Below are 26,396 nucleotides of genomic sequence, written 5' to 3'. Positions count from 1 at the left end.
GTATGCAGAGCTCTGAGTCCCTTTAACATTAGATTTAATCCTTGGTGTAAAAGTTAAAATATTTCCTAGGAGCTGATGTGACATGAGATGAATGCCATCTGTTGTGCAGGTGGAGAGGTTCTGGATGCAGAGCGATATTGTGGTGTGTGCGCTGGCAGGACTGGGCCTGGTTTCACTGACGCACATCCTGTCTGCACGACTCATCAATAAGGATTTCATATTCTGCTTGGAATGGATTGTAGCTGTCACCATCACAGCTCATCAGATAAGAGGAAACTTCAGGTGAGCCTTTGCTTTATTTCCTCTACAAGCACGTGACATCTGTAAAGTTGTCAGAGCAGATTTCTTTTGGTATGTAAGGATAATAAACAGAGGCACCAGTACCGGATAAAACAATTAAAAACCGTTTAAAAAGGGAGATAGTGGTGGACTTACCGTACTTCCCCCAAAAGACCCAAATAGTCTGTATTCGGTAAAAGTTCTTTAATCATAAAACTCCCAAATTATGCAATGCATTTCTTGGGACTCAACCCGCTTCATCAGGCACTAAAACAGGATTAAGTAATTACAGCTGGCCATACACTGGTCGTTGTGTCCAGCAGATTATTATCTGAACATAGAGGGATCTATATGTTTGGATCCCTCCGCACACTGTATACAGATTTTTCAATAGATTTCATAATGAAATCGATTTAAAATCTGTGTGCAGTGCCTGCCGGTCCTTCCTATTTATGACCCTTCTGCCTCCTCCCCCCCCCCCCCCCAGGTCATGTGGAGTAGGTTGTGAATACTCTCACCTGCCGCCGCCACTTCCTCAAGTGTCTTCTCTCCACCACCGGCGCGTCTGTGTCCCTTGGCTAAACGATAGAAACCAAACCCTTGGAGCACCGCCGCATGTACCTTACATAACCACTAAAGGCCTTTAGCGTTTAGCTTCTAGCATTTGCGACGTGGCACAGGTGCCTGAGTGAGAAGATACAGGGAGGATGGCCTGGCGATGGAGAGAAGACATGGTAGACAGCTCTATCGACAGGTGAGTGTAAGTTTCACTGTGTACATTGCTCTTCGCAAAACCAAATGCCCCTTGCAATATGCTCCCACCCCCAATTGAACGAACTCTTTCATCCGACAGGATCAATACGCATTGCTTGTGCTTATTAGAAATTAATTATATTTATACATATGGATAGGTCATTATTAACCGGATCCGGTCCAACGTAGGTTGAATCTACGTCCAGCAGGTGGCGCTGCGGCCCAGACTGGACGTAGGTTCAATGTCCCATTAGCCAGGCGTCCCAGCTGTTACCGCCGCTTTGACCCCGCCGCAATTCACTCGCCCTGCCGTCTCTATGACGGCAGCACACTGTGTGCAGATCAGGAGCCGTTTTCATTGGTTCTTGGTCCTGTCATCACTGTAAGCCAAACCCATTGGCTTACATTGATTGACAGGGTCAGGAGCCAATGAAAGTGGCACCTGACCGGCGCACAGCGCTCTGCCGTCATAGAGATGGCAGAAAGTGGAGCCTGCGTCGGGGCCAGAACGGCGTGACCGGCGGATTTTTGTGGCGATTCGTCGTGAAGCGGTCTTTTAGTGTACCAGCAGCCTCTGGTCCTTAAGGGGGCAGAAGCTGCTGGTACCAAAGTGGTTAAGGTAAGCCACCTCCCCATTTTCTCTTTTATTTGTTTTTAACTCAATTTTATACACGCATGGATGCCTCTTTCCCCCTTTGTGTTGTATCCATTCACATTTTAATACTTACCAACTAAAGCTACGTACACACATACAACAACGATCGTTCGTTGTGAACGACGAACGATCTTTTAATTGATGAAAGAACGACTTAAGCAAAAGTAGTTGTTAAAAGTGTATAACAATCTGATCGTTTGTTAACGAACGATCCGGAACAACATCACAGTAGAATACAGGAAAATATGTTTTTTTTCTGCGATGGGCTCACGTCTAGTCATTATTATATCTTCTGTACAGTGAAGATGTCACATACTGTTCCTGGAAGTGACATCATAGGAAGTTCCGCCCGCACGTAACGAACGGTTTAAAATGTACGTTACACTATAAAACTAACGTTACAGTACGAGAACTCATACTGTAGATATGTAGGTAGAATATTTCGATAATACAGCATTGAAAACACATAAAAAAACCACTCTGTCCTGTTTTAGTGTCCATTAAAATTACAATTATGGTATAATCATGGAGCAATTAACATGTCACAGAACACATTCATAGAACGAACGTTAAATAACGAAAACCACGTGTTGCGCTTGCGCATTAAAATGAAAAGTTCTATGGAGATATAACAAAATGTGCATGTCAAGCCTAGTACGAACGACCGTTTTCTAACAATTAGAGTGGGGCTGAACCTCCGATTTTAGGTTCGCGAACCGGGTTCGCGAACTTCCGCGTAAGGTTCGGTTCGCGTAAAAGTTCGCGAACCGCCATAGACTTCAATGGGGATGCGAACTTTGAAAAAAAAAAATTATGCAGGCCACAAAAGTGATGGAAAAGATGTTTCAAGGGGTCTAACACCTGGACCCCCAGGTGGAGGAGTGGGATACATGCCAAAAGTCCCGGGGAAAAATCTGGATTTGACGCAAAGCAGCGTTTTAAGGGCAGAAATTACATTGCATGCTAAATTGGAGGCCTAAAGTGCTTTAAAACATCTTGCATGTGTATACATCAATCAGGTAGTGTAATTAAGGTACTGCTTCACACTGACACACCAAACTCACCGTGTAACGCACCGCAAACAGCTGTTTGTGTAGTGACGACCGTGCTGGACTGGTGCGCACCATGGCGAGAACAGGTATGCAGTGGCGGGTTCACTGAACAGAACAGGTATGCAGTGGCGGGTTCACTGAACAGAACAGGTATACAGTGGCGGGTTCACAGAACAGGTATGCAGTGGCAGGTTCACTGAACAGGTATGCAGTGGTGGGTTCACTGAACAGGTATGCAGTGGTGGGTTCACTGAACAGGTATGCAGTGGTGGGTTCACTGAACAGGTATGCAGTGGTGGGTTCACAGTACAGGTATGCAGTGGTGGGTTCACAGAACAGGTATGCAGTGGTGGGTTCACAGAACAGGTATGCAGTGGTGGGTTCACAGAACAGGTATGCAGTGGCAGGTTCACTGAACAGGTATGCAGTGGTGGGTTCACTGAACAGGTATGCAGTGGTGAGTTCACAGTACAGGTATGCAGTGGTGGGTTCACAGAACAGGTATGCAGTGGTGGGTTCACAGAACAGGTATGCAGTGGCAGGTTCACTGAACAGGTATGCAGGTACTGAGCAGAACAGGTATGCAGCCAGGAACAAGCTAAGCCTAACTAATCTTTAACTATGAGAGACAGTCTGCAGCAGCTCACCCTTCTCTCACTAACGCAGGCACACGAGTGAGCGTAATGGCCGCCGCTGTCTGCCTTGTATTAGGGGGGGAGTGGCTCCAGGGGCTAGTGTAGCCCAATTGGCTACACTGGGCCTGCTGACTGTGATGTAGAGGGTCAAAGTTGACCCTCATGGTGCATTATGGGGCGAACCGAACTTCCGCAAAAGTTCGCCTGCGGGACGCGAACGCGAACCACTGAAGTTCGCATGGAACCGTTCGCAGGCGAACCGTTCGGCCCAACTCTACTAACAATGTACTAGTTTTGCAAACGATCGTCGTTTAAAAAAATCCGCCAAGGAAGATCTTTAGTTTTGTAACAATCTAGCTCGTCCATCGTTTGACTTAATGATCGTTGGAGGTTTTTTTTTTTAAACGATCGTCGTTTGAAATGATCGGGGAATGATCGTTTCAAGCGGCTATAGTCGCATGTGTGTACGCACCTTAAGTGACCATACTACACCATTTGGGCTCCCTTTTTCTCTGTGTGCTTTCCCAAGGTGATCTACATCTTATCTGACAAGTCATACAGTATATATAGTGTAGTTTAGAAAGCTTCCAGGAGGACTTTATCCTTAAACCATCACATTAGGCAAAAATAAGTGTTCCAACTTTTTTCTAACATGTTCTTTCCAGGATTTGCGACCAGAGCGGAAACTACGTGGTGGATAAATTTGGTCGGAATATCTTGTCGTCCATTCCTCTGAACGCAGTCATATTGTTGAGAGGCGACCTGCCTGGAAACTCAATGCGTTATCTTCATTACTGTGAAGGGCTTCGACCCGACCTGTCCTTAGTGGATCAAGAGGTGAGAGGAGATAATTGTCCTTCACAGCAATTCTAAAAATCTTTTTCTTCAAAGTGCTCCTCTGTTCTTCCAAATCAATGGAGCCCGAGCTTTTCATGGAAGAGGCCAGGCTAAGAACCTGTGCAAGAGTCACATCGCGTTAAAACAATTTATGTCATTAGAGCCTTAAAAATCTATTTGACTGATCCTAAATGATCATCATGCCCCCTCTGCCCTTGCTAGACTGGAGGGCAGGAAACGTGTATTGTGTTTAGACAATGACTCCCATCAGAGGAGGTTTTATCTGTACCAATACGAGAAAAGAGTGGCAACGACCTCATTTTGTGCCAGAATGTAAAGAAGATCAGAGAAGAGAGACCACGACAATCTTTCATTTCAACATTTTTAATTACATTCACAAATAATTACATATTTAGCTGAGGAATGTAACAGCAATTAATATATTTAGTATGAACCTGGAATTATGACGTAGCCCGGAATGTAGAAGCTTTTTTTGGTACTTGCGTATTAGCCTATTGATCTAACAGCTGATTCAACATGGTTGGGAAAGAACTTCATCAGAAGAGCACTAACTTCTCCTCTGCCTATTACTAACCTCTCCTCTACGACGCCCAACGCTAACCTCTCCTCCCTGATGCTTAACACTAACCTCGCCTCTTTTCTGCCAAATACTAACCTTTCCTCTCCTTTGCCTAACACTAACCTCTCCTCCCTGATGCCTAACACTAACCGTCCCCCTTCTCTGCCTAACACTAACTCCCTCCTCCCCTTTTCTTCCAAATACTAACCTCCCCTCTCTTCTGCCTAACCCTAACCTCCCCTCTTCTCTGCCTAACCCTAACCTCCCCTCTCCTCTGCCTAACCCTAACCTTCACTCTCCTATGCCTAACAATAATTTCCCCTCTCTTCTGCCTAACACTTATCTCCCCTCTCCTGTCCTAACACCCCTCTCTTCTGCCTAACACTGACCTCCCCTCTCCTGTGCCTAACACTAACCTCCCCTCTCCTGTGCCTAACACTAATCTCCCATTTCCTGTGCCTACTACTAACCTCCCTCTCTCCTGTGCCTAACACTAACATCGCCTCTCCTCTGCCTAACACTAACCTCCACTTTGCCTAACACTAACCTCCTTTCTCCTCTGCCTAACACTAACCTTTCAACTCCTCTGCTTAACACTAACCTCCCCTCTTCTCTACCTAACACTAACCTCCCCTCTCCTCTATTTAACACTAACCTCCCCTCTCCTCTGCCTAACACTAACCTCCCCTCTCCTCTGCCAAACCATAACCTCATATCTCCTCTCCTAACACTAACCTCCCCTCTCCTCTACCTAACACTATTCCCCCCCCCCCTCTCCTCTGCCTAACACTATCCTCCACTCTCCTCTGCCTAACATCATGGCTTTTGTATTTTTTTACAGATGATGACATATGAATGGTACCTACCAAAAACTTCAAAACACTTGCCCAACGTTACTTTTCCTGGCAATCAATGGAACCCGGTAGACGCAGAACTTCCAGATGGAATCATCACTTTCAGCCTTTACCGGTTTCTTAAAGTAAATGAACAGTAAGCATTTCCATGTTCTATGCCTGTAGTATTCTGTCTTGACTTTAAAGCAGACCTCTAGTTTAAAAATGAAACCTACACTTTTGGCAAAGGCAACAGTCTATAGAGTAGCAGGAAAAAATGTCTAAAAACTGACCACTTATGCCATCCTACTAGTAAAACCCCTGTGTCTCTGCGTCCCTTGTCCGTGTGTGTGTGTTTTTCTGTAGTGCGCATGTGCAGGGATGCAGAGACACTGAGGGGGAATGACGCGGCTTGCAGGGGAGGACGGGGCCAAGGGCAGGCATGTGCGCGCGTCGGACGTGTGTGCGCGCGTAGCGGGCACAGGCACAGTGACATGCAGCGGTGACAGACCTAGAGCCCATTTTTAAACGGGCTTAGGTCAGCTAGTACAATATAGGATTTGATGGTTAGCCACACCCTCTTTCTGGAAAATTGCCATGGCAGTTTTCTGCTTTTGCAAAGACTGCTAAGAGATTGTGTCATCTGTGGGTGGGAGGAGCTTCGTAGTGTGGCCTGAGGGGTCCTCATTCTACCTGTGCCACTGGGCCATCCTACCTCAGAGAGGAGGGGTGAAGAGAGGAGTAGTACAGTGCCAGATGCAGTATGTTGCATTCCACACTTGCCACAGTGCTTCCCTGCTGCTTAACCTCCCTGGCAGTATGATTATTTCCAGATTTTAGGGTCTAAAAGTGGTGCATTTTTTTGCATGCTTTTAGACCCTGAAACCCACAAAACAAAATCATGCCGTCAGAAAGCCTGCAGCAGCCCCTGCGCTTGCTCCCTTTCCTGGGATCCAACGCTGCAGTTCTCCCTCCATACGCCTGGTTGCACTGTAACCCTGTAGTAATATTGCCATCTGTCGTCATGACGACAGACAGTGAACTCACCAGGGGGATGTAGAGCCTCTGAGGACAGGAAGAAGAATGGCAGCCAGTGTCTGGATCCCTGGGTAGGTGTGTGAAAATTCGCGCTATACTCTGCATAGATCTTGCGGCAGTCACCATGAGTCTAGCTCGGGGTTACCACTCTGAGCTGCAGATTTCCAACCACGAGCCTGACTCAGTGTTACCACCAGGGAGGTTTCCTTTAGAGGAAAATGCCAATGTTGTAAATAGGATTGGAAAGGGTTAAGTCTTGCTATTTGGTCCTCTGTATGTTTGACATCCAAAATCTTGAGAATGCCTTTTGTTGGGGAAGTCTGGGATCTCCAAAGCAAAGCTATCAACCGATTGGTCTCTTTCTAAGCTGCAAACATTAACTGAAAATTAGCATAATGTTTGCATGAGTGCAGAATTATTACAATCTCATTGACCATCTATAGTCATCTTTGACAAGGACCCCATCACCACTGCCTAGTTCTGGTGGTCTTGGCTCCCACAGACTCATTTTAGCTGACACGTTCACTTCCTCACTGGGAAAACATTGCTGACTCAATCCCTGAAGTTATTCTCTTTACTCTTCTGCTTCCAGCAAGGAGACATTTGGATGTATTGGACTGAATGAAGGCGACCCGACTTGGAGGAAAAGCCACACGTTATGGCCGTGGGGACCCTGTGAGAAGCTCGTCCCAAAACATGTCATTTTCAATGCCGAGGAATGGATTGCTCTCACCACCAACCTTCATAACTGGACGGAGGACTATGGAAAGTATGTGCTTTCAAGGGAGTACTGTCCTTCTAGAGCAGGAGTGTCAAACTCATTACCATAAATGGCCGAAATCCAAAACAAAAGTCAAAGTCACGGGCCAAAATATTTTTTTAAGTTTTAACATTTATTGAACAATCTCAAACTAAGTGGTATAACTATAGCCACCGTCCCTTTCTGTAGAGTAGCCCAGTGGAGGAGTTTGATATTTACCTACTCCAATGCTCCTTCAGGTCTCATCTGATCTTCCTGACAGCCACACAGTCTATGCTGCCAGACACGTATCTGGAAGGGTGCAGGCATGGCACATGCCCCAGGCGACCTCCCTCTTTAAACAACAGGGGGAGCGCAGAGCTGCTGACAGTATTCCTGAGTCTAAGGGAGTAACAATCATCCAGCATCCTGGCCGTCTCAGTCTTTGTCATATATCTACATTAGAAGCTATTGAGAGGTGAGCTCCGAACTTTTCCCACTCTCCCTAACACAGATCATGTCTCAGTCCCCTGAGATAGCAGCAGATGCTCCTGGTCTGGAGGTTACAGGATCTCCTATTCATTCTTCTCTCTGGCATTCACACATTCCTCAGCCTTATCTCAATGTGCTGATTACTTACTTTTATTTATGACACTCTCTACACTTTAAAGGACTTCCGAGGCCAAAATTACTAAAATGACTCTTTACCTTTTTATTATCAGAATCCGCGGAGGACGCCCTGCTCGTACTCAGCTCCCTTCCGCCGTCAATGTAGAGTTTTCGGTTCCCCCAGGGTTTTGCCCGACCCCACCGAACGGGTCGCATCCATTCCACCACTAAGATGGCCGCCGCCTTGATGCGCAGTACGCTTTGCCGCGAGTGCGACTGCGCAGCCTTTAGCCCGCCTCCAGCCGTGCCCGACCTACGCTTCAGGAGGATGCCGGGAAGCACTACGTGGCTGGAGGCGAGCTAAGGGCTGCGCAGTCGCACTCGCGGCAAAGCGTACTGCGCAGCCGCGGATCAAGGCGGCGGCCATCTTAGTGGTGGAATGGATGCGACCCGTTGGGTGGGGTCGGGCAAAGCCCTGGGGGAACCGAAAACTCTAGATTAACTGCGGAGGACGAGCAGGGCGTCCTCCGTGGATTCTGATAATAAAAAGGTAAAGTGTCATTTTAGTAATTTTGGCCTCGGAAGTCCTTTAACCATTATCCTGCTGGCATCTCTGTGGCAAGTTTTAACAACTAGTTAAAATGCATTATATTTCTAGCTCAGTATCTATCTACTGATATTTAATAGGTGTCAGGCTTTTATTATTTTATAATCGTCACTGCAAATGTTTCATTTCATTTTCAGTGGAGGCTGCCATATTTATTTCCTTTTAAACAATACCAGTTGCATGGAAATCGTGCTGATCTTTCTGGTCACTAGGGTCTAAATCACACACCTGAAACAAGCATCTTGCCAGATGTGTCATAGAGCTTTGATCTGTATACCTGTTCAGGGTCTATGGCTAAGGCAGGGAACACACTTGCCTTTCAGTTTTCAGCTCGTATTTTTCTGCGTACGTTTTCTGCACACCAAGTGTGTTTCTATGCAGAAAAACACTTGCATTTTTTTCACAACAGCTAATGTAGTTGATACAGAAAACTGACAAAATGAGCAAAATTGTCATGCAAAATGACATTTTATGTTCTGTGCAAAAAAAAACACATTAAAGGGAACCTTAACTGAGAGGGATATGGATGTTTCCTTTTTAACAATACCAGTTCCTGGCAGTCCTGCTGATCTCTTTGGCTGCAGTAGTGGCTGAATCACACACCTGAAGGAGGTCTTCTGACTAGGTGAGTAAATGGGTTTTTCTTTTCTTTTTCAGGTGGTGCTGCTGATTGTTGTCAGAACTGCTGAGCATTGTACATATTGGGGTCAGATCTGCTGAGGATTGTACATATTGTGGTCAGAACTGCTGAGCATTGTGCATATTGGGGTCAGATCTGCTGAGCATTGTGCATATTGGGGTCAGAACTGCTGAGGATTGTACATATTGGGGTCAGAACTGCTGAGCATTGTGCATATTGGGGTCAGAACTGCTGAGCATTGTGCATATTGGGGTCAGAACTGCTGAGGATTGTACATATTGTGGTCAGATCTGCTGAGCATTGTGCATATTGGGGTCAGAACTGCTGAGCATTGTGCATATTGGGGTCAGAACTGCTGAGCATTGTGCATATTGGGGTCAGATCTGCTGAGCATTGTGCATATTGGGGTCAGAACTGCTGAGCATTGTGCATATTGGGGTCAGAACTGCTGAGGATTGTGCATATTGGGGTCAGAACTGCTGAGGATTGTGCATATTGGGGTCAGAACTGCTGAGCATTGTGCATATTGGGGTCAGATCTGCTGAGGATTGTACATATTGGGGTCAGAACTGCTGAGGATTGTGCATATTGGGGTCAGAACTGCTGAGGATTGTACATATTGGGGTCAGAACTGCTGAGGATTGTACATATTGGGGTCAGAACTGCTGAGCATTGTGCATATTGGGGTCAGAACTGCTGAGCATTGTGCATATTGTGGTCAGATCTGCTGAGCATTGTGCATATTGGGGTCAGAACTGCTGAGGATTGTGCAGATTGGGGTCAGAACTGCTGAGCATTGTGCATATTGGGGTCAGAACTGCTGAGCATTGTGCATATTGGGGTTAGAACTGCTGAGCATTGTGCATATTGGGGTCAGAACTGCTGAGCATTGTGCATATTGGGGTCATATCTGATAAGGATTGTGCATATTGGGGTCATATCTGATAACTATTGTGCATATTGGGGTCATATCTGATAACTATTGTGCATATTGGGGTCATATCTGATATCGATTGTGCATATTGGGGTCATATCTGATAACTATTGTGCATATTGGGGTCATATCTGATAACGATTGTGCATATTGGGGTCATATCTGATAACGATTGTGCATATTGGGGTCATATCTGATAACGATTGTGCATATTGGGGTCATATCTGATAACGATTGTGCATATTGGGGTCATATCTGAGAACGATTGTGCATATTGGGGTCATATCTGAGAACGATTGTGCATTACGTGTATTTTCTTGAGAAAACCTGCACAATTATGTGAATTTTCTGGGGAAAGGGTCACCAAAACTTGGGCCCTCTGTCTTTGCATTGCACTTTTAAAGGGAACCCGAGGTGAGAATATTGAGGCTGACATATTTATCTCCTTTTAAGGAATACCAGCTGCCTGGCTGCCGTGTTGGTCCTCTGCCTCTAATTCTTTCAACCATAGACCCTGAACAAGCATGCAGCAGGTCAGGGGTTTCTGACAATATTGTCAGAACTGACAAGATTAGCTGCATGCTTGTTTCTGGTGTAATTCAGTTCACTACTGCAGCCAAATAGATCAGCAGGGCTGCCAGGCAACTAGAATTGTTTAAAAGGAAATAAATATGGCAGCCACCATAACACTCTCACCCTGGGTTCACTTTAAATTACAGTTAGCCCCGCCCTCATCCGGTCATGACCACGCCCATTTCCTCGTCGCGGCTAGCCACTACCCATTTTTTGCGGTCGTCAGCTCCCCCGGAAATTGGTTCAGCACCTGCTTAGCACCCCCTAAAAAAAATTCCTGGAGCCGCCACTGCATGAAGGGGTTACCCTGTCCAAAAAGGTTAGACAAGACAGCAGTGGCTGGATAGTGGAATGGTTAAGGGCTCCGTTTCTGACACAGGAGACCAGGGTTTGAATCTCGGCTCTTCCTGTTCAGTAAGCCAGCACCTATTCAGCAAGGAGACCTTGGGCAAGACTCCCTAACACTGCTACTGCCTATAGAAAGCTACAGCTCTGGTGCTTTTCGTCCGCCAGGAGAAGAGTGCAATATAAATGTTCTGTGTCTGGGTAAGACTGAAGAAAAGCTAACTGCACCCTCCTAGTGAGTCTTTTCCTCCTAGTGATTCTTTGCCTAGGTTGCAATGTTGCAAACCCTACCGGTGCACTCTAGGAGACCAGGGACCATATGCAACTAACTTTTTCTACTCCGTTTTTTCCTAAGAGATATTTTTCTTCAAGTCTTTCAAATTACATTTCAGCACTATGGAATTGGGAAAAGTACCAAAAATTAGGTGAAAAGGTACTACCAAAATTAGTTTGAGTATTCTTTTTTTATAATTGCTGGTGGCTAAAAAAGCATTATATTTATTAAGGTTGTAAAAATATCACCTAGGAGAAAGCTCAGGAGAAAAAGAAAATAATCACATATGGGCCCGGGTGTTGTTGCACGTCCATCTAAAAATGGCGCAGGGAGAAAAGTGGCGCACCGTTCTGCCGATAAATGTATCATAAAACGATATTTACCGGTTTAATGTAAATACAGTAAAACGGTAAATAGCGTTTTGTGATACATTTCTTGCAGAAAGTTGTGCCATTAAAAATGCAGGGGGCTGGCTAGTATAGGCAGTAGGGGTTGGGGGAAGAGAGGCAGCGGGACACTGGAGGTAATAGGCATTAGTGGAGGATGTGTGTAATATGCAGACATTACCTTGTCCTGGCTGCGATCGCTCCTTCCCTCCGCTCCTTCACTTCCTAGTTTGTTTGCTGTAGTCCTGCAGCCAGCCAATCACCATGCGGGGACTGAAACCACATGGTGATTGGCCGGCCGCAGGACTACAGCAAACTAACGGAACAAGTGAAGGAGCGAGCGCCGGCCCAGGACAAGGTAACGTATGCATATCGCACACATCCTCCCCCGATGCCTATTCCCTCCAGTGTCCCGCTGCCTCTGTCCCCCCGACCCCCTCTGCATTTTTTAACACTTATAACGCTATTTAGCACACTGCCTGTGCCATTTTTTAACACTTATAACGCTAAATAGCGTTATATAATGTAAGTCTATGCGGCGCCATTAGCATTCCCCTGGCGCTGTGCGCCATTATTATCTGTCACGGTTCAAGTAATATTTGAATATAGGTCCGCACTACCTAGACCAAAGTGGCATGAAACCGAGTATCAATGTAAATGAACATGAAAAAACAGAGAGGAAAGGAATCCTGGTATAAATTCACTGCACCCCCATATGTAATCAAAAGATATAAATGCTTTTATTGAAGACCAACACATTTAAAATCAATTAACCACTTGAGGACCCACCCTTTACCCCCCCTTAAGGACCAGCGCTGGTTTGAGTGATCTGTGCTGGGTGGGCTCTGCAGCCCCCAGCACAGATCAGGGTGCAGGCAGGGAGATCAGATTGCCCCCCTTTTTTCCCCCCTATGGGGATGATGTGCTGGGGGGGTCTGATCTCTCCTGCCTGCTGTGGGTGGCGGGGGGGGCTCCTCAAAGCCCCCCTCCGCGGCGAAATCCTCCCCCTCCCTCTCCTACCTGGCCCCCTCCTGGAGATCCGGCTGCACAGGACGCTATCCGTCCTGTGCAGCCAGTGACAGGCTGTCTCCTGTCACATGGCGGCGATCCCCGGCCGCTGATTGGCCGGGGATCGCCGATCTGCCTTACGGCGCTGCTGCGCAGCAGCGCCGTACAAATGTAAACAAAGCGGATTATTTCCGCTTGTGTTTACATCTAGCCTGCGAGCCGCCATCGGCGGCCCGCAGGCTATTCACGGAGCCCTCCGCCGTGATTTGACAGGAAGCAGCCGCTCGTACGAGCGGCTGCTTCCTGATTAATTAGGCTGCAGCTGGCGACGCAGTACTGCGTCGCTGGTCCTGCAGCTGCCACTTTGCCGACGCACGTTATGAGTGTGCGGTCGGCAAGTGGTTAAAATGTAGACAACATTCCACAACACAGTATATGTGGATACAGTACAATATAATTGAATACAAAGTGCCTGAACTCCAAAAATCAATGAGTACCCTATATGTTGCTCACGGTTGTTGCTGCTCACTTCCAAACACACAACAAACATTCCGCAGTGATGCTCCTGGCACCAGTAGAAATGCTGCCCCATGTGATACATTTAAGAATGTAAATCAAGGAAAGATTTAAATAGTGAGCAAACACAGACTACATAATTTCATGAAGCAAATCTGAAGCGAGAATAAACATATAATATAATGAATTGTATGTGTAATCCAGCTAAGAAATAGAACATTAGTGGTAAAGATATGAGTCTCATATTGTTTTCTAGTACAGGAAGAGTTTAAACGCTTCAGTTGTTATCTATGCAAAAGAGCTTCTCTGAGCTCTTTCCATCCAACTGGGTGGAATACAGCCCCGTTCTCTGAAACACTTAAACAGCAAAGAAACAGTGAGAGACGGCTTGAGATAAGGTTTTACTGCTGGAAAGTTCAAAAGGTCATTATTTCTGTTTTGTTTTATGTTTTAAAAGACAGAGTGTGCTCTGAAAATAAAAAATATGAGACTCTTTCCTGTGCAATTAATTTTCTATTCCTTATCTGTACAATTCATAATTTTATAAGTTTTCTTTCGCTACAGGTTTGCTTTAAGTAACTATGAAAGAAGAGGCAATTAAAATCTTTACGAGATTTTATTATGTCTAGTCATATGTAGTCCATTTTTAAGATACTAACAACATGTTGCCTATTTCAAATAAAAATATATTTATTGCCTTTAAGGTTTGAGAAGTCATCTTGGGAAGCAATCGCTAATGACGAGATGTGGGAAGCAAGGTATGGATATTTCTGCTATGAATACAACACATTGAATCCCCACTTTATGCTATAACTAGTAGACCTAAGCCCGTTTAAAAATGGGCTCTAGGTCTGTCGGAACCCTCCCCTCCCGTGACCACCGCGCGACAGTCAGTGCACATGCGTGCACCCGCCGCGCGCACACACCTGGCCGGCCCCCTGGCCCCTCCTGCTCCCTGTCCCAAGGCTGTCTGTGCAGCACATGCACAGTAGCACAAAGCATGGACACACACAGGGACGCAGAGACACTGGGATTATTATAGAGGATGTTTAGATTTGTGTAGGGTCTCTTTTGCTGTTTCTGTGTGTAAGTGCCTCAGTTAGTAGATGTCAGATAACTATTTGTAAAGTACTTGGTCAGGAGCCCAGACACTGGCCACTTACTGCTTCCCTGACTGGCAGTGCCTTTTGCTACAATTTTGTCTGAGAGATTCAGGCTGTGACAGCCCCTTTGCACAGTGGAGAGGATTCAGTCTAAACATCATCAGTAGCCACACCTACAGAGCTGAAAGACTGACTCCTGGCTCCAGGTCATGGGATCAAAATTTCAAGACAGAATTTTAGCTGCAGCATTCTCGCTTCACAAAAACAAGTAACATGAGCGCTCTAGGTATTTTTAGACCTGTGCTTAAAGGGGAACTGAAGAGAGAGGTATATGGAGGCTATCATGTTTATTTCCTTTTAATCAATACCAGTTGCCTGGCAGCCCTGCTGGTCTATATCTCGGCAGTAGTATCTGATTAAAACCAGAAACAAGCATGCAGCTAGTCTTGTCAGATCAGACTTATAAGTCTGAACCACTGAAACACCTGATCTGCTGTATGCTTGTTCAGGGGCAATGGCTAATAGTATTAGAGGCAGAGGATCAGCAGGGCTGCCAGGCAACTGGTATTGTCTAAAAGGAAATAAACATGACAGCCTCCATATACCTCTCTCGTCAGTTCCCCTTTAACCACTTCAGCCTACAGTGTTGTTTTATTTTATGCATTTTATGCATCCGAGCAACTTTCACCTCCCATTCATTCGCCAATAACTTTATCACTACTTATCACACTGAAATGATCTATATCTTGTTTTTTTCCGCCACCGTTTAGGCTTACTTTGGGTGTACATTTTGCTAAGAATTATTTTATTCTTAATCCATTTTAACAGGAAGGAAAGAAATGGAAAAAATTCATTATTTCTCAGTTTTTGGCCATTATAGTTTGAAATTAATACATGCTACTGTAATTAAAACCCATGTATTTTATTTGCCCATTTGTCCCAGTTATTACACCGTTTAAATTATGTCCCTATCACAATGTATGGCGATGATTATTTGGAAATAAAGGTGCATTTTTTTCAGTTTTGCGTCCATCATTTATTACAAGCCCATAATTTAAAAAATAACAGTAATATAACTTACGACATACATATTAGAAAAGTTCAGTCCCTAAAGTAACTATTTATGTTTATTTTTTATTTATTTTTTTATTATTGTTTTTTTTACAAAAATTTTTTTGTGTAGCTATTGGGGAGTGTGGGAGGTAAGGGACTAACAGTAAAAAAAAATTCATTATCTGGAAATGTTTATTTCCAGATGTAATTTTACTATTTGGCCACAAGATGCCCTCAGAGCTTACTTCTGCATGCGTAGTATTACTACGCAAGCGGAAGTAAAGCATGGATGGGGCAGAAGGGGATTTATGAAAGACAGAGCCGTCTTGTTGACAGCGTTGGTCTTTCATATGGGGACTTAGATCAATGAATGGGAACTGTGTTCCCATTCATTGATCTCCGGGCTAACGGAAGGTGGTGGGAGCACACGCAATCGCGCAATCGGCTCAGCGGCAGCAGGGCAGGCTATCTGGACCGATATATCCGTCTAGATAGATTTAATTGGTTAAAGAAAACATCAGGGGAATATAAAAAAATAAAATTTTACCAGGGGCTTCCTCAAGCCCCTGGAAGCCTCTGTGTCCCTCGCTGCAGCTCCACTCCAAACCAGTCTCCTGGAGTCCCCTCCATAGCAGCATTGTGTCGCGCTCCCATGTCCGGGAGCGTTCTGCTGAGGCCCAGTACTGGCTGGTAGCGCGGCCGCAAGCTCATACATGCGCAGTGGCCGCTGGCCTACCCGGTTCAGTGGCTGCTACGGAGGGGACCCTGGGAGACCGCCTTGGAGCGGAGCTGCGGCGAGGGACACATAGGCTTCCAGGGGCTGCAGGAAACCCCAGGTAAGTAGATCTGATTTTTTTTATATTTCCAGATCTTTGCTTTAATGATGGAGCTTAAAGCGGAATATAACCCTGCATTTCAAATTTGCTCTAAAACATTATTTACAGCATATTATATGCAACCAGCATTTTTTTTTTACTAGACCAGCATTGGAAGGGTAACACACAGAGCTTTAAGGTTCAGTGGAGAGAAATGCTGCCGCATCCGAAGTTTAGATAGATACATTTAAGTAAACACAATGTAACAAGTGTGGAATGTGACACACACTCTGACTGTGCAGGAGCTCCCGGACACAGAGAGAGAGTGAGTCACATTCCTCACTTGTTACATTGTGTTTACTTAAAGTGTACCTTAAGTGTCCCAAAAAAATTGAGTTTTACTCCATATGTCCGCATAGGCACCCGTATGCGGACATATGGCCGCATAGGGGTGCTAATTTGGCTGGGAACGCGTAGTTTCAGCCGCGTTCCCCAGCCTGACGGGTCCTGACGGCGAAACCGGAAGTGGCCGCCAGTGGGACCTGGAGCATCAGAGCGACTCGTCGTGGGCACCGATCAGCTGCAGGGGGCTGAGGTAAGCCCCAGGTGAGTAAAACTCAATTTTTTTAAAACACTTAAGGTTCACTTTAAAGAGACACTGAAGCGGAAAAAAAAATATGATATAGTGAATTGGTTGTGTACTATGAATAATTACTAGAAGATTAGCAGCAAAGAAAATATTCTCATACTTTTATTTTCAGGTATATAGTGTTTTTTCTAACATTGCATCATTCTATAATATGTGCAGATTACACAACACTCAGCATTCAAAATGAGTCTTTCAGAGCAGTCTGTGAAGTAATGACCTCTCCTCTAGCAGAGGAAAAGTAAATAGTCCAGGAACAGTTGAGATAATAAAAGTCAGATAACAGCCCTCTCCACGACTAACTTAAGGTAGCCATACACTGGTCGATTTGCTATTAGATCGACCAGCTGACAGATCCCTATCTGATCGAATCTGATCAGAGAGGGATCGTATGGCTGCCTTTACTGCAAACAGATTGTGAATCGATTTCAGCCTGAAACCGATCACAATCTGTGGAGCCGCCGCTGCCGCCTGTCCCCCCCCCCCGCGCATACATTACCTGACGCTGGCTCCCGGGCATCTTCTCCGCATCTTCTCCACGCTTCACCCGCTCCATCCCGGCGCTTCCTGTGTCACTCCGTGACCAGGAAGTTCAAATAGAGCGCCCTCTATTTGAACTTCCTGGTCACTGCAGTGACAGGAAGCGCCGGGATGGAGCGGGTGCAGCGCGGAGAAGATGCGGAGAAGATGCGGAGAAGACGCCCGGGAGCCAGCGTCAGGTAATGTATACCTGATCGGACCGGCCGCCGCTAGCGACGCGCTCCCTACCCGCGGGCGATCGACGGACCGATCCGATTTCGGGAGGAAATCGGTTCGGCGGGTGCGTTTAGCGCGAACGATTGGCAGCAGATTCGATCCCAGGATCGAATCTGCTGTCGAAACGGCCGCGAATCGGGCCAGTGTATGGCCACCTTTAGTCGGAGAGCTTAATGGCTTGTTTGCATAGAGATAACAACTGGAGTTTCTCAACTCTTCCTGTACTGGAAACAATTAGACGGATGTATCTGATCTTAATGTTTTTATTTCTTAGCTGTACTACACATACAAATCATAATATCATCATTTTTTTTTCGCTTCAGTGTCTCTTTAAATGTATCTAACAACTTTGGCTGCTGCAGCTTTTCTCTCCACGGAACTTTGAAGCTCTGTGTGTAACCCTTCCAATGCTGGTCTAGTAAAAAAAAAAAATGCTGGTTGCATATAATATGCTGTAAATAATGTTTTAGAGCAAAGTTGAAATGCAGGGTTATATTCCGCTTTAATATTAACACATTCATGAGATTATTTATAATGAAGCAGCACTTTGAGAAAGAAGGGGGGCTTTTCCTCACATTCTCCATGGCAGTGGTGACAGGTTCTTTTTTTATTGATCTCGCTGCTTTCTCACCATTCCAGTGCTAAGGTTCTGCAGAATTCTGGCTTCCAATAGCCTGTCTAATATGGCGGCTTCATGTCTTCTCTCCTGACCGCTGAGCATCACTGCACCTTGGCAGGGTAGCGGTTCTGTCAGCCAAATCTCTTAGCTTGCCTGATATTGCAGTTAGAGGGTGGATTGTTGCAAAACAGGTCATTTGGATGCCGCGTGGTGCCCGGTGATTTGGGCATCATCATAGGCCGTAGTATGAATTACGTCTATAGCATTTCTCAATGTGTAATTTGGGTGTCAGCTGTAGCCAGAAAAACAGAAAGAAGGGACGCGTACGTGTTACAAAGCCGCAAGGTCATTTTATGCCTGGTACGCACCATGCAATTTCCCGTCAGATAGATGGTTCGAATCGATTATTTCTGACAGGTTCAATCTGATTTCCAATCGTTTTTCTGATTGATTTTCTGATCACTTCTATACAAAATCAATCAGAAAAAACGATCGGAAATCAGATCGAACCTGTTGGAAATTATCTATTCGACCCATCAATCTGAAGGGTTATTGTATGGTGTGTACCAGGCATAAGAGTAGAGTTTACAGTAGGCGATATAATAAAAGAGGAGGAACAATTAGGCCTTGTTCACATCATAAATCGCAATCACTGACGCCAGCATTTTGCGATTCTGTGAGCGATTTTTTTTTACCGCCTACCGGTGCTTACCTGCGCATTAGCGTTTTTTTGTAAAGCACTTTTCTAAATGCTTTTTCAGAGCGATTCGTTTTGTGTTTTCACTTCCTGACGTCAATCAGGAAGTGAACTCTTTGACCTGGAAAAGAATAAATACAATGTATTTATTCTTAACCGCTTAAAGAGAACCAGAGATGAAGCACCCTCTTGTATTTTACCTTATAAATCAGTGGGAACATGACAGTAAACACCTAATCTGCTCTTTGTTTCGTTGTTCTCTGTTTAATCTGACTGTAATCACCTCTGATAAGAATCCCCGACTGAGCACTCAGGCTACTCAGTCTAGCTTTGCTACGGAAAGATTATAGCTGAGTCTGTCTTCTCTGGTGTCTTTTCAAGCCCAAGCCTGCCCCCTTGTGGCTCTGCTATAATGACTCAGCTATAATCATTCCCGGCAAAGCCAGACTGAATGCTCAGTCCGGGATTCTTATCACAGATGATAACAGACACTTTTAACAGTGAGGATGAAACAGAGAGCATGGTAAGTGTTTTCTCTAATGGTCTTACTGATATAGATGGTAAAATACACAAGGGCGCTTCGTCTCTCTGGTTCCCTTTAAGGACCACAGGCTTTACCCCCCCCCCCCCCCCCCCAACCCCCCAAGTGACCAGGCTTTTTTTTACAAATTAGGCCACTGCAGCTTTAAGGCCTCGCTGCAGGGTTGTACAACATAGCACATAAGTGATTCTCTCCCCCCCCCTTTTCTGCCCAACAACAAAGCTTTCCGTTGGTGGGCTCTGATCACTCCCACAATGTTTGTTTGTTTGTTTTTTATATATTATTTTTTTTTGCAAATACATTATTTTGATATACCTCCCTTCCCCGCCAGCCAATCACAGCGATTGGCTGTCACAGGCATCATCCTATGGCAGCCGATTGCTTCTGTGCCTCCCACGTGTCACATGGCTGTCCCCAGTACAGCGCTGTCGTAGATCGCAGCGCTGTACACTGTAAATAGATGGCATTTTTGCTGTCTGACAGTCTCCTAGCGGCGATTGCCCGCTGGGAGACTGATGACAGAGTGGAGGACTTCACGCCAATTGGTGTTGAGCGGTCCTGGGGCTGCCGCCGCGTTCCCACCACTTGGCGTGGAGCGGTCGTAAGGGGGTTAAGAGCTCTCCAGAAATCGCTACACAAAGTGCCTTTTCAAGCGCTTAGCGATTTCCCTTTACCTTCCATCAGGGTCGGACTGGGCCACAGTAGTACAGTTTTTTCCCTCGGTGGGCCCCACCTCCAGGTCTCTGGTGGGCCCCCCCTCCTTGTCTGACAGAGCTCCAATTGCTGCCTGCAGCACAAAACATATCTTCTTAGTGCTGTAATCACTCATGCTGAGAGCAGTGGTGTAGCTAAGGAGCTGTAGGCCTCGATGCAAATTTTACAATGGGGCCCCCCAAGCACTCTATATATAACAATTGATATGACGCACCAAAACCTGCCAATGGCAACTACAGTGTCAGAGGCGCAAGAAGGGGATGGGAAATAGCTTGTTAATGATTACCACTGTTCAAAGTATCTATAGAAGTGATTATTATGAGCACAGGAACAATAGAGAGGTAATACTGTAGTTGAGGGAGGGCCCCTCTGGCCCAAGGACCCCGATGCGGTCGCAATCCTCTGCAACCTCTGCGGTCGTAACCTCTGCAAAGTAGGATATTACTTTATATTGAAGGAGGGGACTCTATGCAAAGTTTTGCTGGGCAGCAGTGTCTCTGAATTACAATGCTGCTAAGATCATGTACATTTGGCCCTGTCCATAATACATCATGACCACTCCCACCTTCCGGTGCATGGCCACGCCCTTTTTCACCGCAATCATGGGATGTGTGGGCCCCAGGTTGAAATTTCTTTGGTGGGCCCACAGTGTCCCAGTCCGACCCTGCCTTCCATTGAGCTAGAATGCTCAGAAAATGGTACAGGCAGCGCTTTGGTGAGCAGATCGGACTGAAACCACTCTTAAATGAACACTCTCATAAGGAATCATTGCACAAGCACTTTTAGGGCAATTTCAGAAATCGCCAGCGCTTAAAAAACCCTGAAAGCACCCTTAGTGTGAACAAGCCCTTAGTGCATGCAGCACCATCACTGGGCTTCACCCCGTGCCCAGATGAGTGTGCGCCTTTTGTACAGGTACGTAGGATGTAGTAATAATAAGAAACATTCTTATTGTATATTTTCCCAGAGTGAAGACGGCTTTCTTTATCTTTGAACTGTCTGAGTCGGCTCACCTGTCCCCAGCAGTCAGGAACCAGCTCTACTTCTATGCTTACAAGGTAAGACTCAGCCATTCCATATCACAGCCACTCTTATTTTCTGAAAATAGATATCCTGCTCCTCTACCCCCCATTGAATGAAACCTGAGACGGGAGGATAGAAGAAATTTACACATATCTGGGAGTTCCTCCAGCCGCCTTCAGCCTGATCTGTCCCTTACCGCCGTCTTCCGCCTTCTGAATCCACGGTAAGGGCTCCCATAAGTTTAGCCAGCCGGACCAGTCAGCGAATGAGTGCTCCCATAAGTTTAGCCAGCCGGACCAGTCAGCGAATGAGTGCTCCCCAGCACGCTCCTGTGGCTGGGAGCGTTTTGCGCCTGCGCAGTACTATTGTGCAGGCGCAGAAAGCTCTCAGCCACAGGAGTGCAATGCGGAGTGTGCGCAGCTGCACTGCACATGCGCTGACTGGCCGAACGTACGGGAGCCCTTACAGAGGATCCAGAAGGCAGGGGACGGTGGTGAGGGACGGATCAGGCTAAAGGTGGCTGGAGGCTTTAGGAAGCCCCAGGTATGTATACGTTTTTTCTATCCCCCCGTCTCAGGTACACTTTAAGCTCACATGTTGTATGCAAAATCTATAAGAGAGGAACCTTGCGGGGTCACATCACCATGGTGGGGTCTCTGTCCACATCGGAATGTCGGCATTGTAATGCCCAGGACCTTGTTGTTTTTCAGGCGTATGTCAAAAAAGAGCACCTGGAAATTTGGGCATTCATGAAGCCCGATAGAATATCGATAAATTTACCAATATTCTACCACTAAAGTGTAAAAACAATAATAAAATATCGGCTTCAAATCAGGGCTGTGTAGTCGGTGCAAAAATCATCCGACTCCTCAGTTTACGAAACCACCGACTCCAGGTACCCAAAATGACTCCGACTCGTCGAGTCCGACTCCTTAGTCTAAAACTTACCAGGGCTGTAGATTTTGTACAAAAATCATCCGACTCCCGACTCTCTCTTCAGTTTATGAAAACACCAACTCCAGGTACCCAAAATTGCTCCGACTCCTCGACTCCAACTCCGACTCCACAGCTCTGCTTCAGATACCGCTATTTTACTATAGCTAAACCTAAGCCTATTCTCACACTGAACTCTAAAGGACACCCAAGGCGAAAATAAACTAATGAAATAAACAATTGTATCTATCTTCCTTCTCCTAAAAATGACTTTTTAAGATATTCCACTGTTTTATTTTGTTTAACTCTACTTTTTAAGTTGTAACTGTTTTATTGTTTTTGCTCAAGGACACATTCATTGAAGTATGCCAGAGCTAAAATTTATGAACTATTGACCCTTTTTATCTCTGTCCAGCTCTCAGAAGCCATTTTCTGCTAGAAAGTCGAAATTTCTTATCAGTGAGGGTCACACTGTAGTCTCTTCCTGTCTGAGTCAGGACTGAGTCAGCCACTTACATACCTGATATTAACTCTTTCAAACAAAGAAAGAAAAAAAGGAACACAGCTTAGTTATTTGTGTGCTAGGCACTGTACATACACATGTCTATCTCATCATGTCACATGTCACCTCAGGTATCCTTTAAAGAGTAACTGTTGGGCATAAAATAAAAAATCAATTCTTTATTTTTATCTGGTAAACAAATAATAGGATACTAACCAGGCAATCCAAAAGTTAAAATCGGTATTACTTTTGTTGTTGATAAATGATCATTCCCCAGTTTACCTGACTCTTATTTGGTACACAAAAAGGAAGTTGCAGGGCATGCTGGGTTGTCCTTTTTTGCTTCTGTAGTTCCCCTCAGACTTAACTAATGCAGCCTGATTGGCTGAAGCCTCTTTCCCTCCTGTTTTCCCCTCCCACACCTCGGTTCCTCTCTGATTGGCCAATATTTCTCATGCTGAGACAATGTACTTTCTATAGTGAAGGGTGGGCAAATCAGGCAGAGGAGAGTAAGGGAGGAAATGACATCAGGATTGGCTTCAAAATAGCCACACTTAAAATGTGAAATGCTAAGAAGGATTTTCTCTTTTTTTACTGAAGAAAAATCACTAAAATCAAAACGTGGACAGTGCAATACATACACTCACCTAAAGGATTATTAGGAACACCATACTAATATGGTGTTTGACCCCCTTTTGCCTTTAGAACTGCCTTAATTCTACGTGGCATTGATTCAACAAGGTGCTGAAAGCATTCTTTAGAAATGTTGGCCCATATTGATTGGATAGCATCTTGCAGTTGATGGAGATTTGTGGGATGCATATCCAGGGCATGAAGCTCCCGTTCCATCACATTCCAAAGATGCTTTATTGGGTTGAGAACTGGTGACTGTGGAGGCCATTTTAGTACAGTGAACTCATTGTCATGTTCAAGAAACCAATCTGAAATGATTTGAGCTTTGTGACATGGTGCATTATCCTGCTGGAAGCCATCATGGTGGTCATGAAGTTATGGACATGGTCAGAAACAATGCTCAGGTAGCCCGTGGCATTTAAAGTGAATGTTTACCGGTAAAAAAAAGAAAAAGTCAGATAGTCACCTAAGGAGAGGGAAGGCTTGGTCCTAATGAGCCTTCCCTCTCCTCTCCCGGTGCCCGGTCCCGCGCAGGATCCCCCGTGGCAGTATTCGACCAATTTGGTCAAATACTGCCACTTCCGCATGCCTTCGGGAGCTTTCGGAAGCCTTCGGGAGCACTCGGGCTCCCGATGACGCGGCCGCTCCATACTACGCATGCACGAGCGCCCTCTATGACGCGCTCGCGCGTACGTAGTATGGAGCGGCCCGTCTTCGGAAGCCCGAGTGCTCCCGAAGACCTTCGAAGTCCCTGCGGCGGCGGACGCGAACGGGGGAGCCAGCGCAGCACAGAGGGCACCGGGAGAGGAGAGGGAAGGCTCATTAGGACCGAGCCTTCCCTCTCCTTAGGTGAGTATCTGACTTTTTCTTTTTTTTTACCGGTACCCTTTGGCTTTAAACAATGTCCAATTGGCACTAAGGGGCCTAAAGTGTGCCACGAAAACATCCCCCACACCATTACACCTCCACCACCAACAAGGCTTTATGGATCCATGTTCTCATTCTGTTTACGCCAAATTCTGACTCTACCGAGACTCATCAGACCCGGCAACATTTTTCCAGTCTTCAACTGTCCAATTTTGATGAGCTTGTGCAAATTGTAGCCTCTTTTTCCTATTTGTAGTGGAGATGAGTGGTACCCGGTGGGCTCTTCTGCTGTATTAGCCCATCCGCCTCAAAGTTGTGCGCGTTGTGGCTTCACAAATGCTTTGCTGCATACCTCGGTTGTAACGAGTGGTTATTTCAGTCAACGTTGCTATTCTATCAGCTTGAATCAGTCGGCCCATTCTCCTCTGACCTCTAGCATCAACAAGGCATTTTTGCCCACAGGACTGCCGCATACTGGATGTTTTTCTCTTTTCACACCATTCTTTGTAAACCCTAGAAATGATTGTGCATGAAAATCCAAGTAACTGAGCAGACTGTGAAATACTCAGACCGGCCCCTCTGGCACCAACAGCCATGCCACACTCATGATTGCTTAAATCACCTTTCTTTCCCATTCTGACATTCAATTTGGAGTTCAGGAGATTGTCTTGACCAGGACTACACCCCTAAATGCATTGAAGCAACTGCCATGTGATTGGTTGATTAGATAATTGCATTAATGAGAAATTGAACAGGTGTTCCTAATAATCCTTTAGCTGAGTGTATGGTATGTAAGTAGAGTAAGTATTTATCTACTTATATATGGTTTTTTTTTCCTGAGATAGTATAGCTGACAGGTCCTCTTTAAGCATACCCACATGTTATTAGTTATGCCCCCTAACTCATCCTGCACCGCGTTAACCTCTTTGCCTGCCGGTTCTTCAGTTTCAAAATGCATTACAGCAGCGACTCTGTCAAAAGTCGCGCTGTGACCCCCGGAACAGGAAGCCAGTTGGTCCTCTCTGCACATGCACAGGTTTCCTGGATTCTTCCTCCTCGGTTCCCCTCCCCTCTGCAGCGCGTCATGTGACTGCTGAGAAAATAAGGCTTTCTCTAGTTCCTTATTTACTGGCAGGTAGGTTTAGAGTGATGCACTACTGGGTCACATGGTGTGTAAAAAAAGCAAACGGTTTTTTTTTTTATATACATTAATATGTATGGATTATTGTTAACATTTGAGACTGATGTACAGAATAGGGATCTGCACATAAATAGTACAAATCCTCCATTTGGATTGGAATATACTGTATATGAAGAAAGTATATTTTGTCACATTGCAGGTGTACAGCAATGTTATTAACAAACAGGATAATCATCCCGTCACCTGGCACAAAAACTACGCCATTGCCTGTGAGCGAATGCTGCGCCAGCAGAGAAGCGACATTGACCCGGAAGTGCTTCTGAAAGATGCCATCAAGCATTTTACGGCCTACGCCAGCAAAGCACAAGAGGATACTCAAAGGGAAGCCATCTTGCACGCCGTGCAGTACTTCAAAGAGGAGCACCTACGACTCCAGAGAGCGAGGGATCGTCTGAAAGGAAATACATAATACATGGTATCTCATCGTGGTCTGAGGAGAGACTTTGCACTGAAACACTAAAGACTTCCTGTTGGTTATAGGCGAAGATGGTGGCCATTTTGTAGCTGCTGATTTTGGGTGGGGGGGATGACGTGACTCAAGTAATGTGAAGATTTGGTTTTGGGAACAGAGCGTTGGTGAATGGGAACCTGTATGTTTACAGTGTTTACATGTATCCTGTGCTTGATCTGAGGCACAGAAAGGGCAGCTAAATGAGTATTTATAAATACAACATTTGAAAACTGCAAGACAAAATGGCTCCTTGGTGATCTGATCGCATTTAATTTTAGTTACATAGTTACATAGTTATTTTGGTTGAAAAAAGACATACGTCCATCGAGTTCAACCAGTATAAAGTACAACACCAGCCTGCCCCTCACATATCCCTGTTGATCCAGAGGAAGGCGAAAAAACCCTTATAAGGCATGGTCCAATTAGCCCCTAAAGGGAAAAATTCCTTCCCGACTCCAGATGGCAATCAGATAAAATCCCTGGACCAACATCATTAGGCATTACCTAGTAATTGTAGCCATGGATGTCTTTCAACGCAAGGAAAGCATC

At 45.6% G+C, this 26,396-nt stretch overlaps 1 protein-coding gene across 5 annotated transcripts in view; it reads left to right on the top strand.

The window, feature by feature from the left end:
- The window catches only part of TMEM260 (transmembrane protein 260), a 162,476-nt gene extending 136,386 nt beyond the window's left edge, over nt 1-26,090 (top strand). For all 5 annotated transcript variants that reach the window (XM_068254379.1, XM_068254381.1, XM_068254377.1 and 2 more), the window contains 7 exons: nt 110-282; nt 4,040-4,211; nt 5,633-5,781; nt 7,255-7,431; nt 13,998-14,051; nt 21,205-21,295; nt 25,536-26,090. In XM_068254379.1, coding sequence (XP_068110480.1) covers nt 110-282; nt 4,040-4,211; nt 5,633-5,781; nt 7,255-7,431; nt 13,998-14,051; nt 21,205-21,295; nt 25,536-25,805 — 1,086 coding nt within the window. In that variant the 3' untranslated portion in view covers nt 25,806-26,090. The remainder of the gene's footprint in view (nt 1-109; nt 283-4,039; nt 4,212-5,632; nt 5,782-7,254; nt 7,432-13,997; nt 14,052-21,204; nt 21,296-25,535) is intronic.
- Nucleotides 26,091-26,396: the final 306 nt, after the last annotated feature.

This window comes from Hyperolius riggenbachi, chromosome 9 (genome assembly GCF_040937935.1).
Source record: "Hyperolius riggenbachi isolate aHypRig1 chromosome 9, aHypRig1.pri, whole genome shotgun sequence".
Lineage (NCBI taxonomy): Eukaryota > Metazoa > Chordata > Amphibia > Anura > Hyperoliidae > Hyperolius > Hyperolius riggenbachi.
The sequence above is the reverse complement of the archived record's forward strand: the minus strand, read 5'-3'. Positions and strand labels throughout refer to the sequence as shown.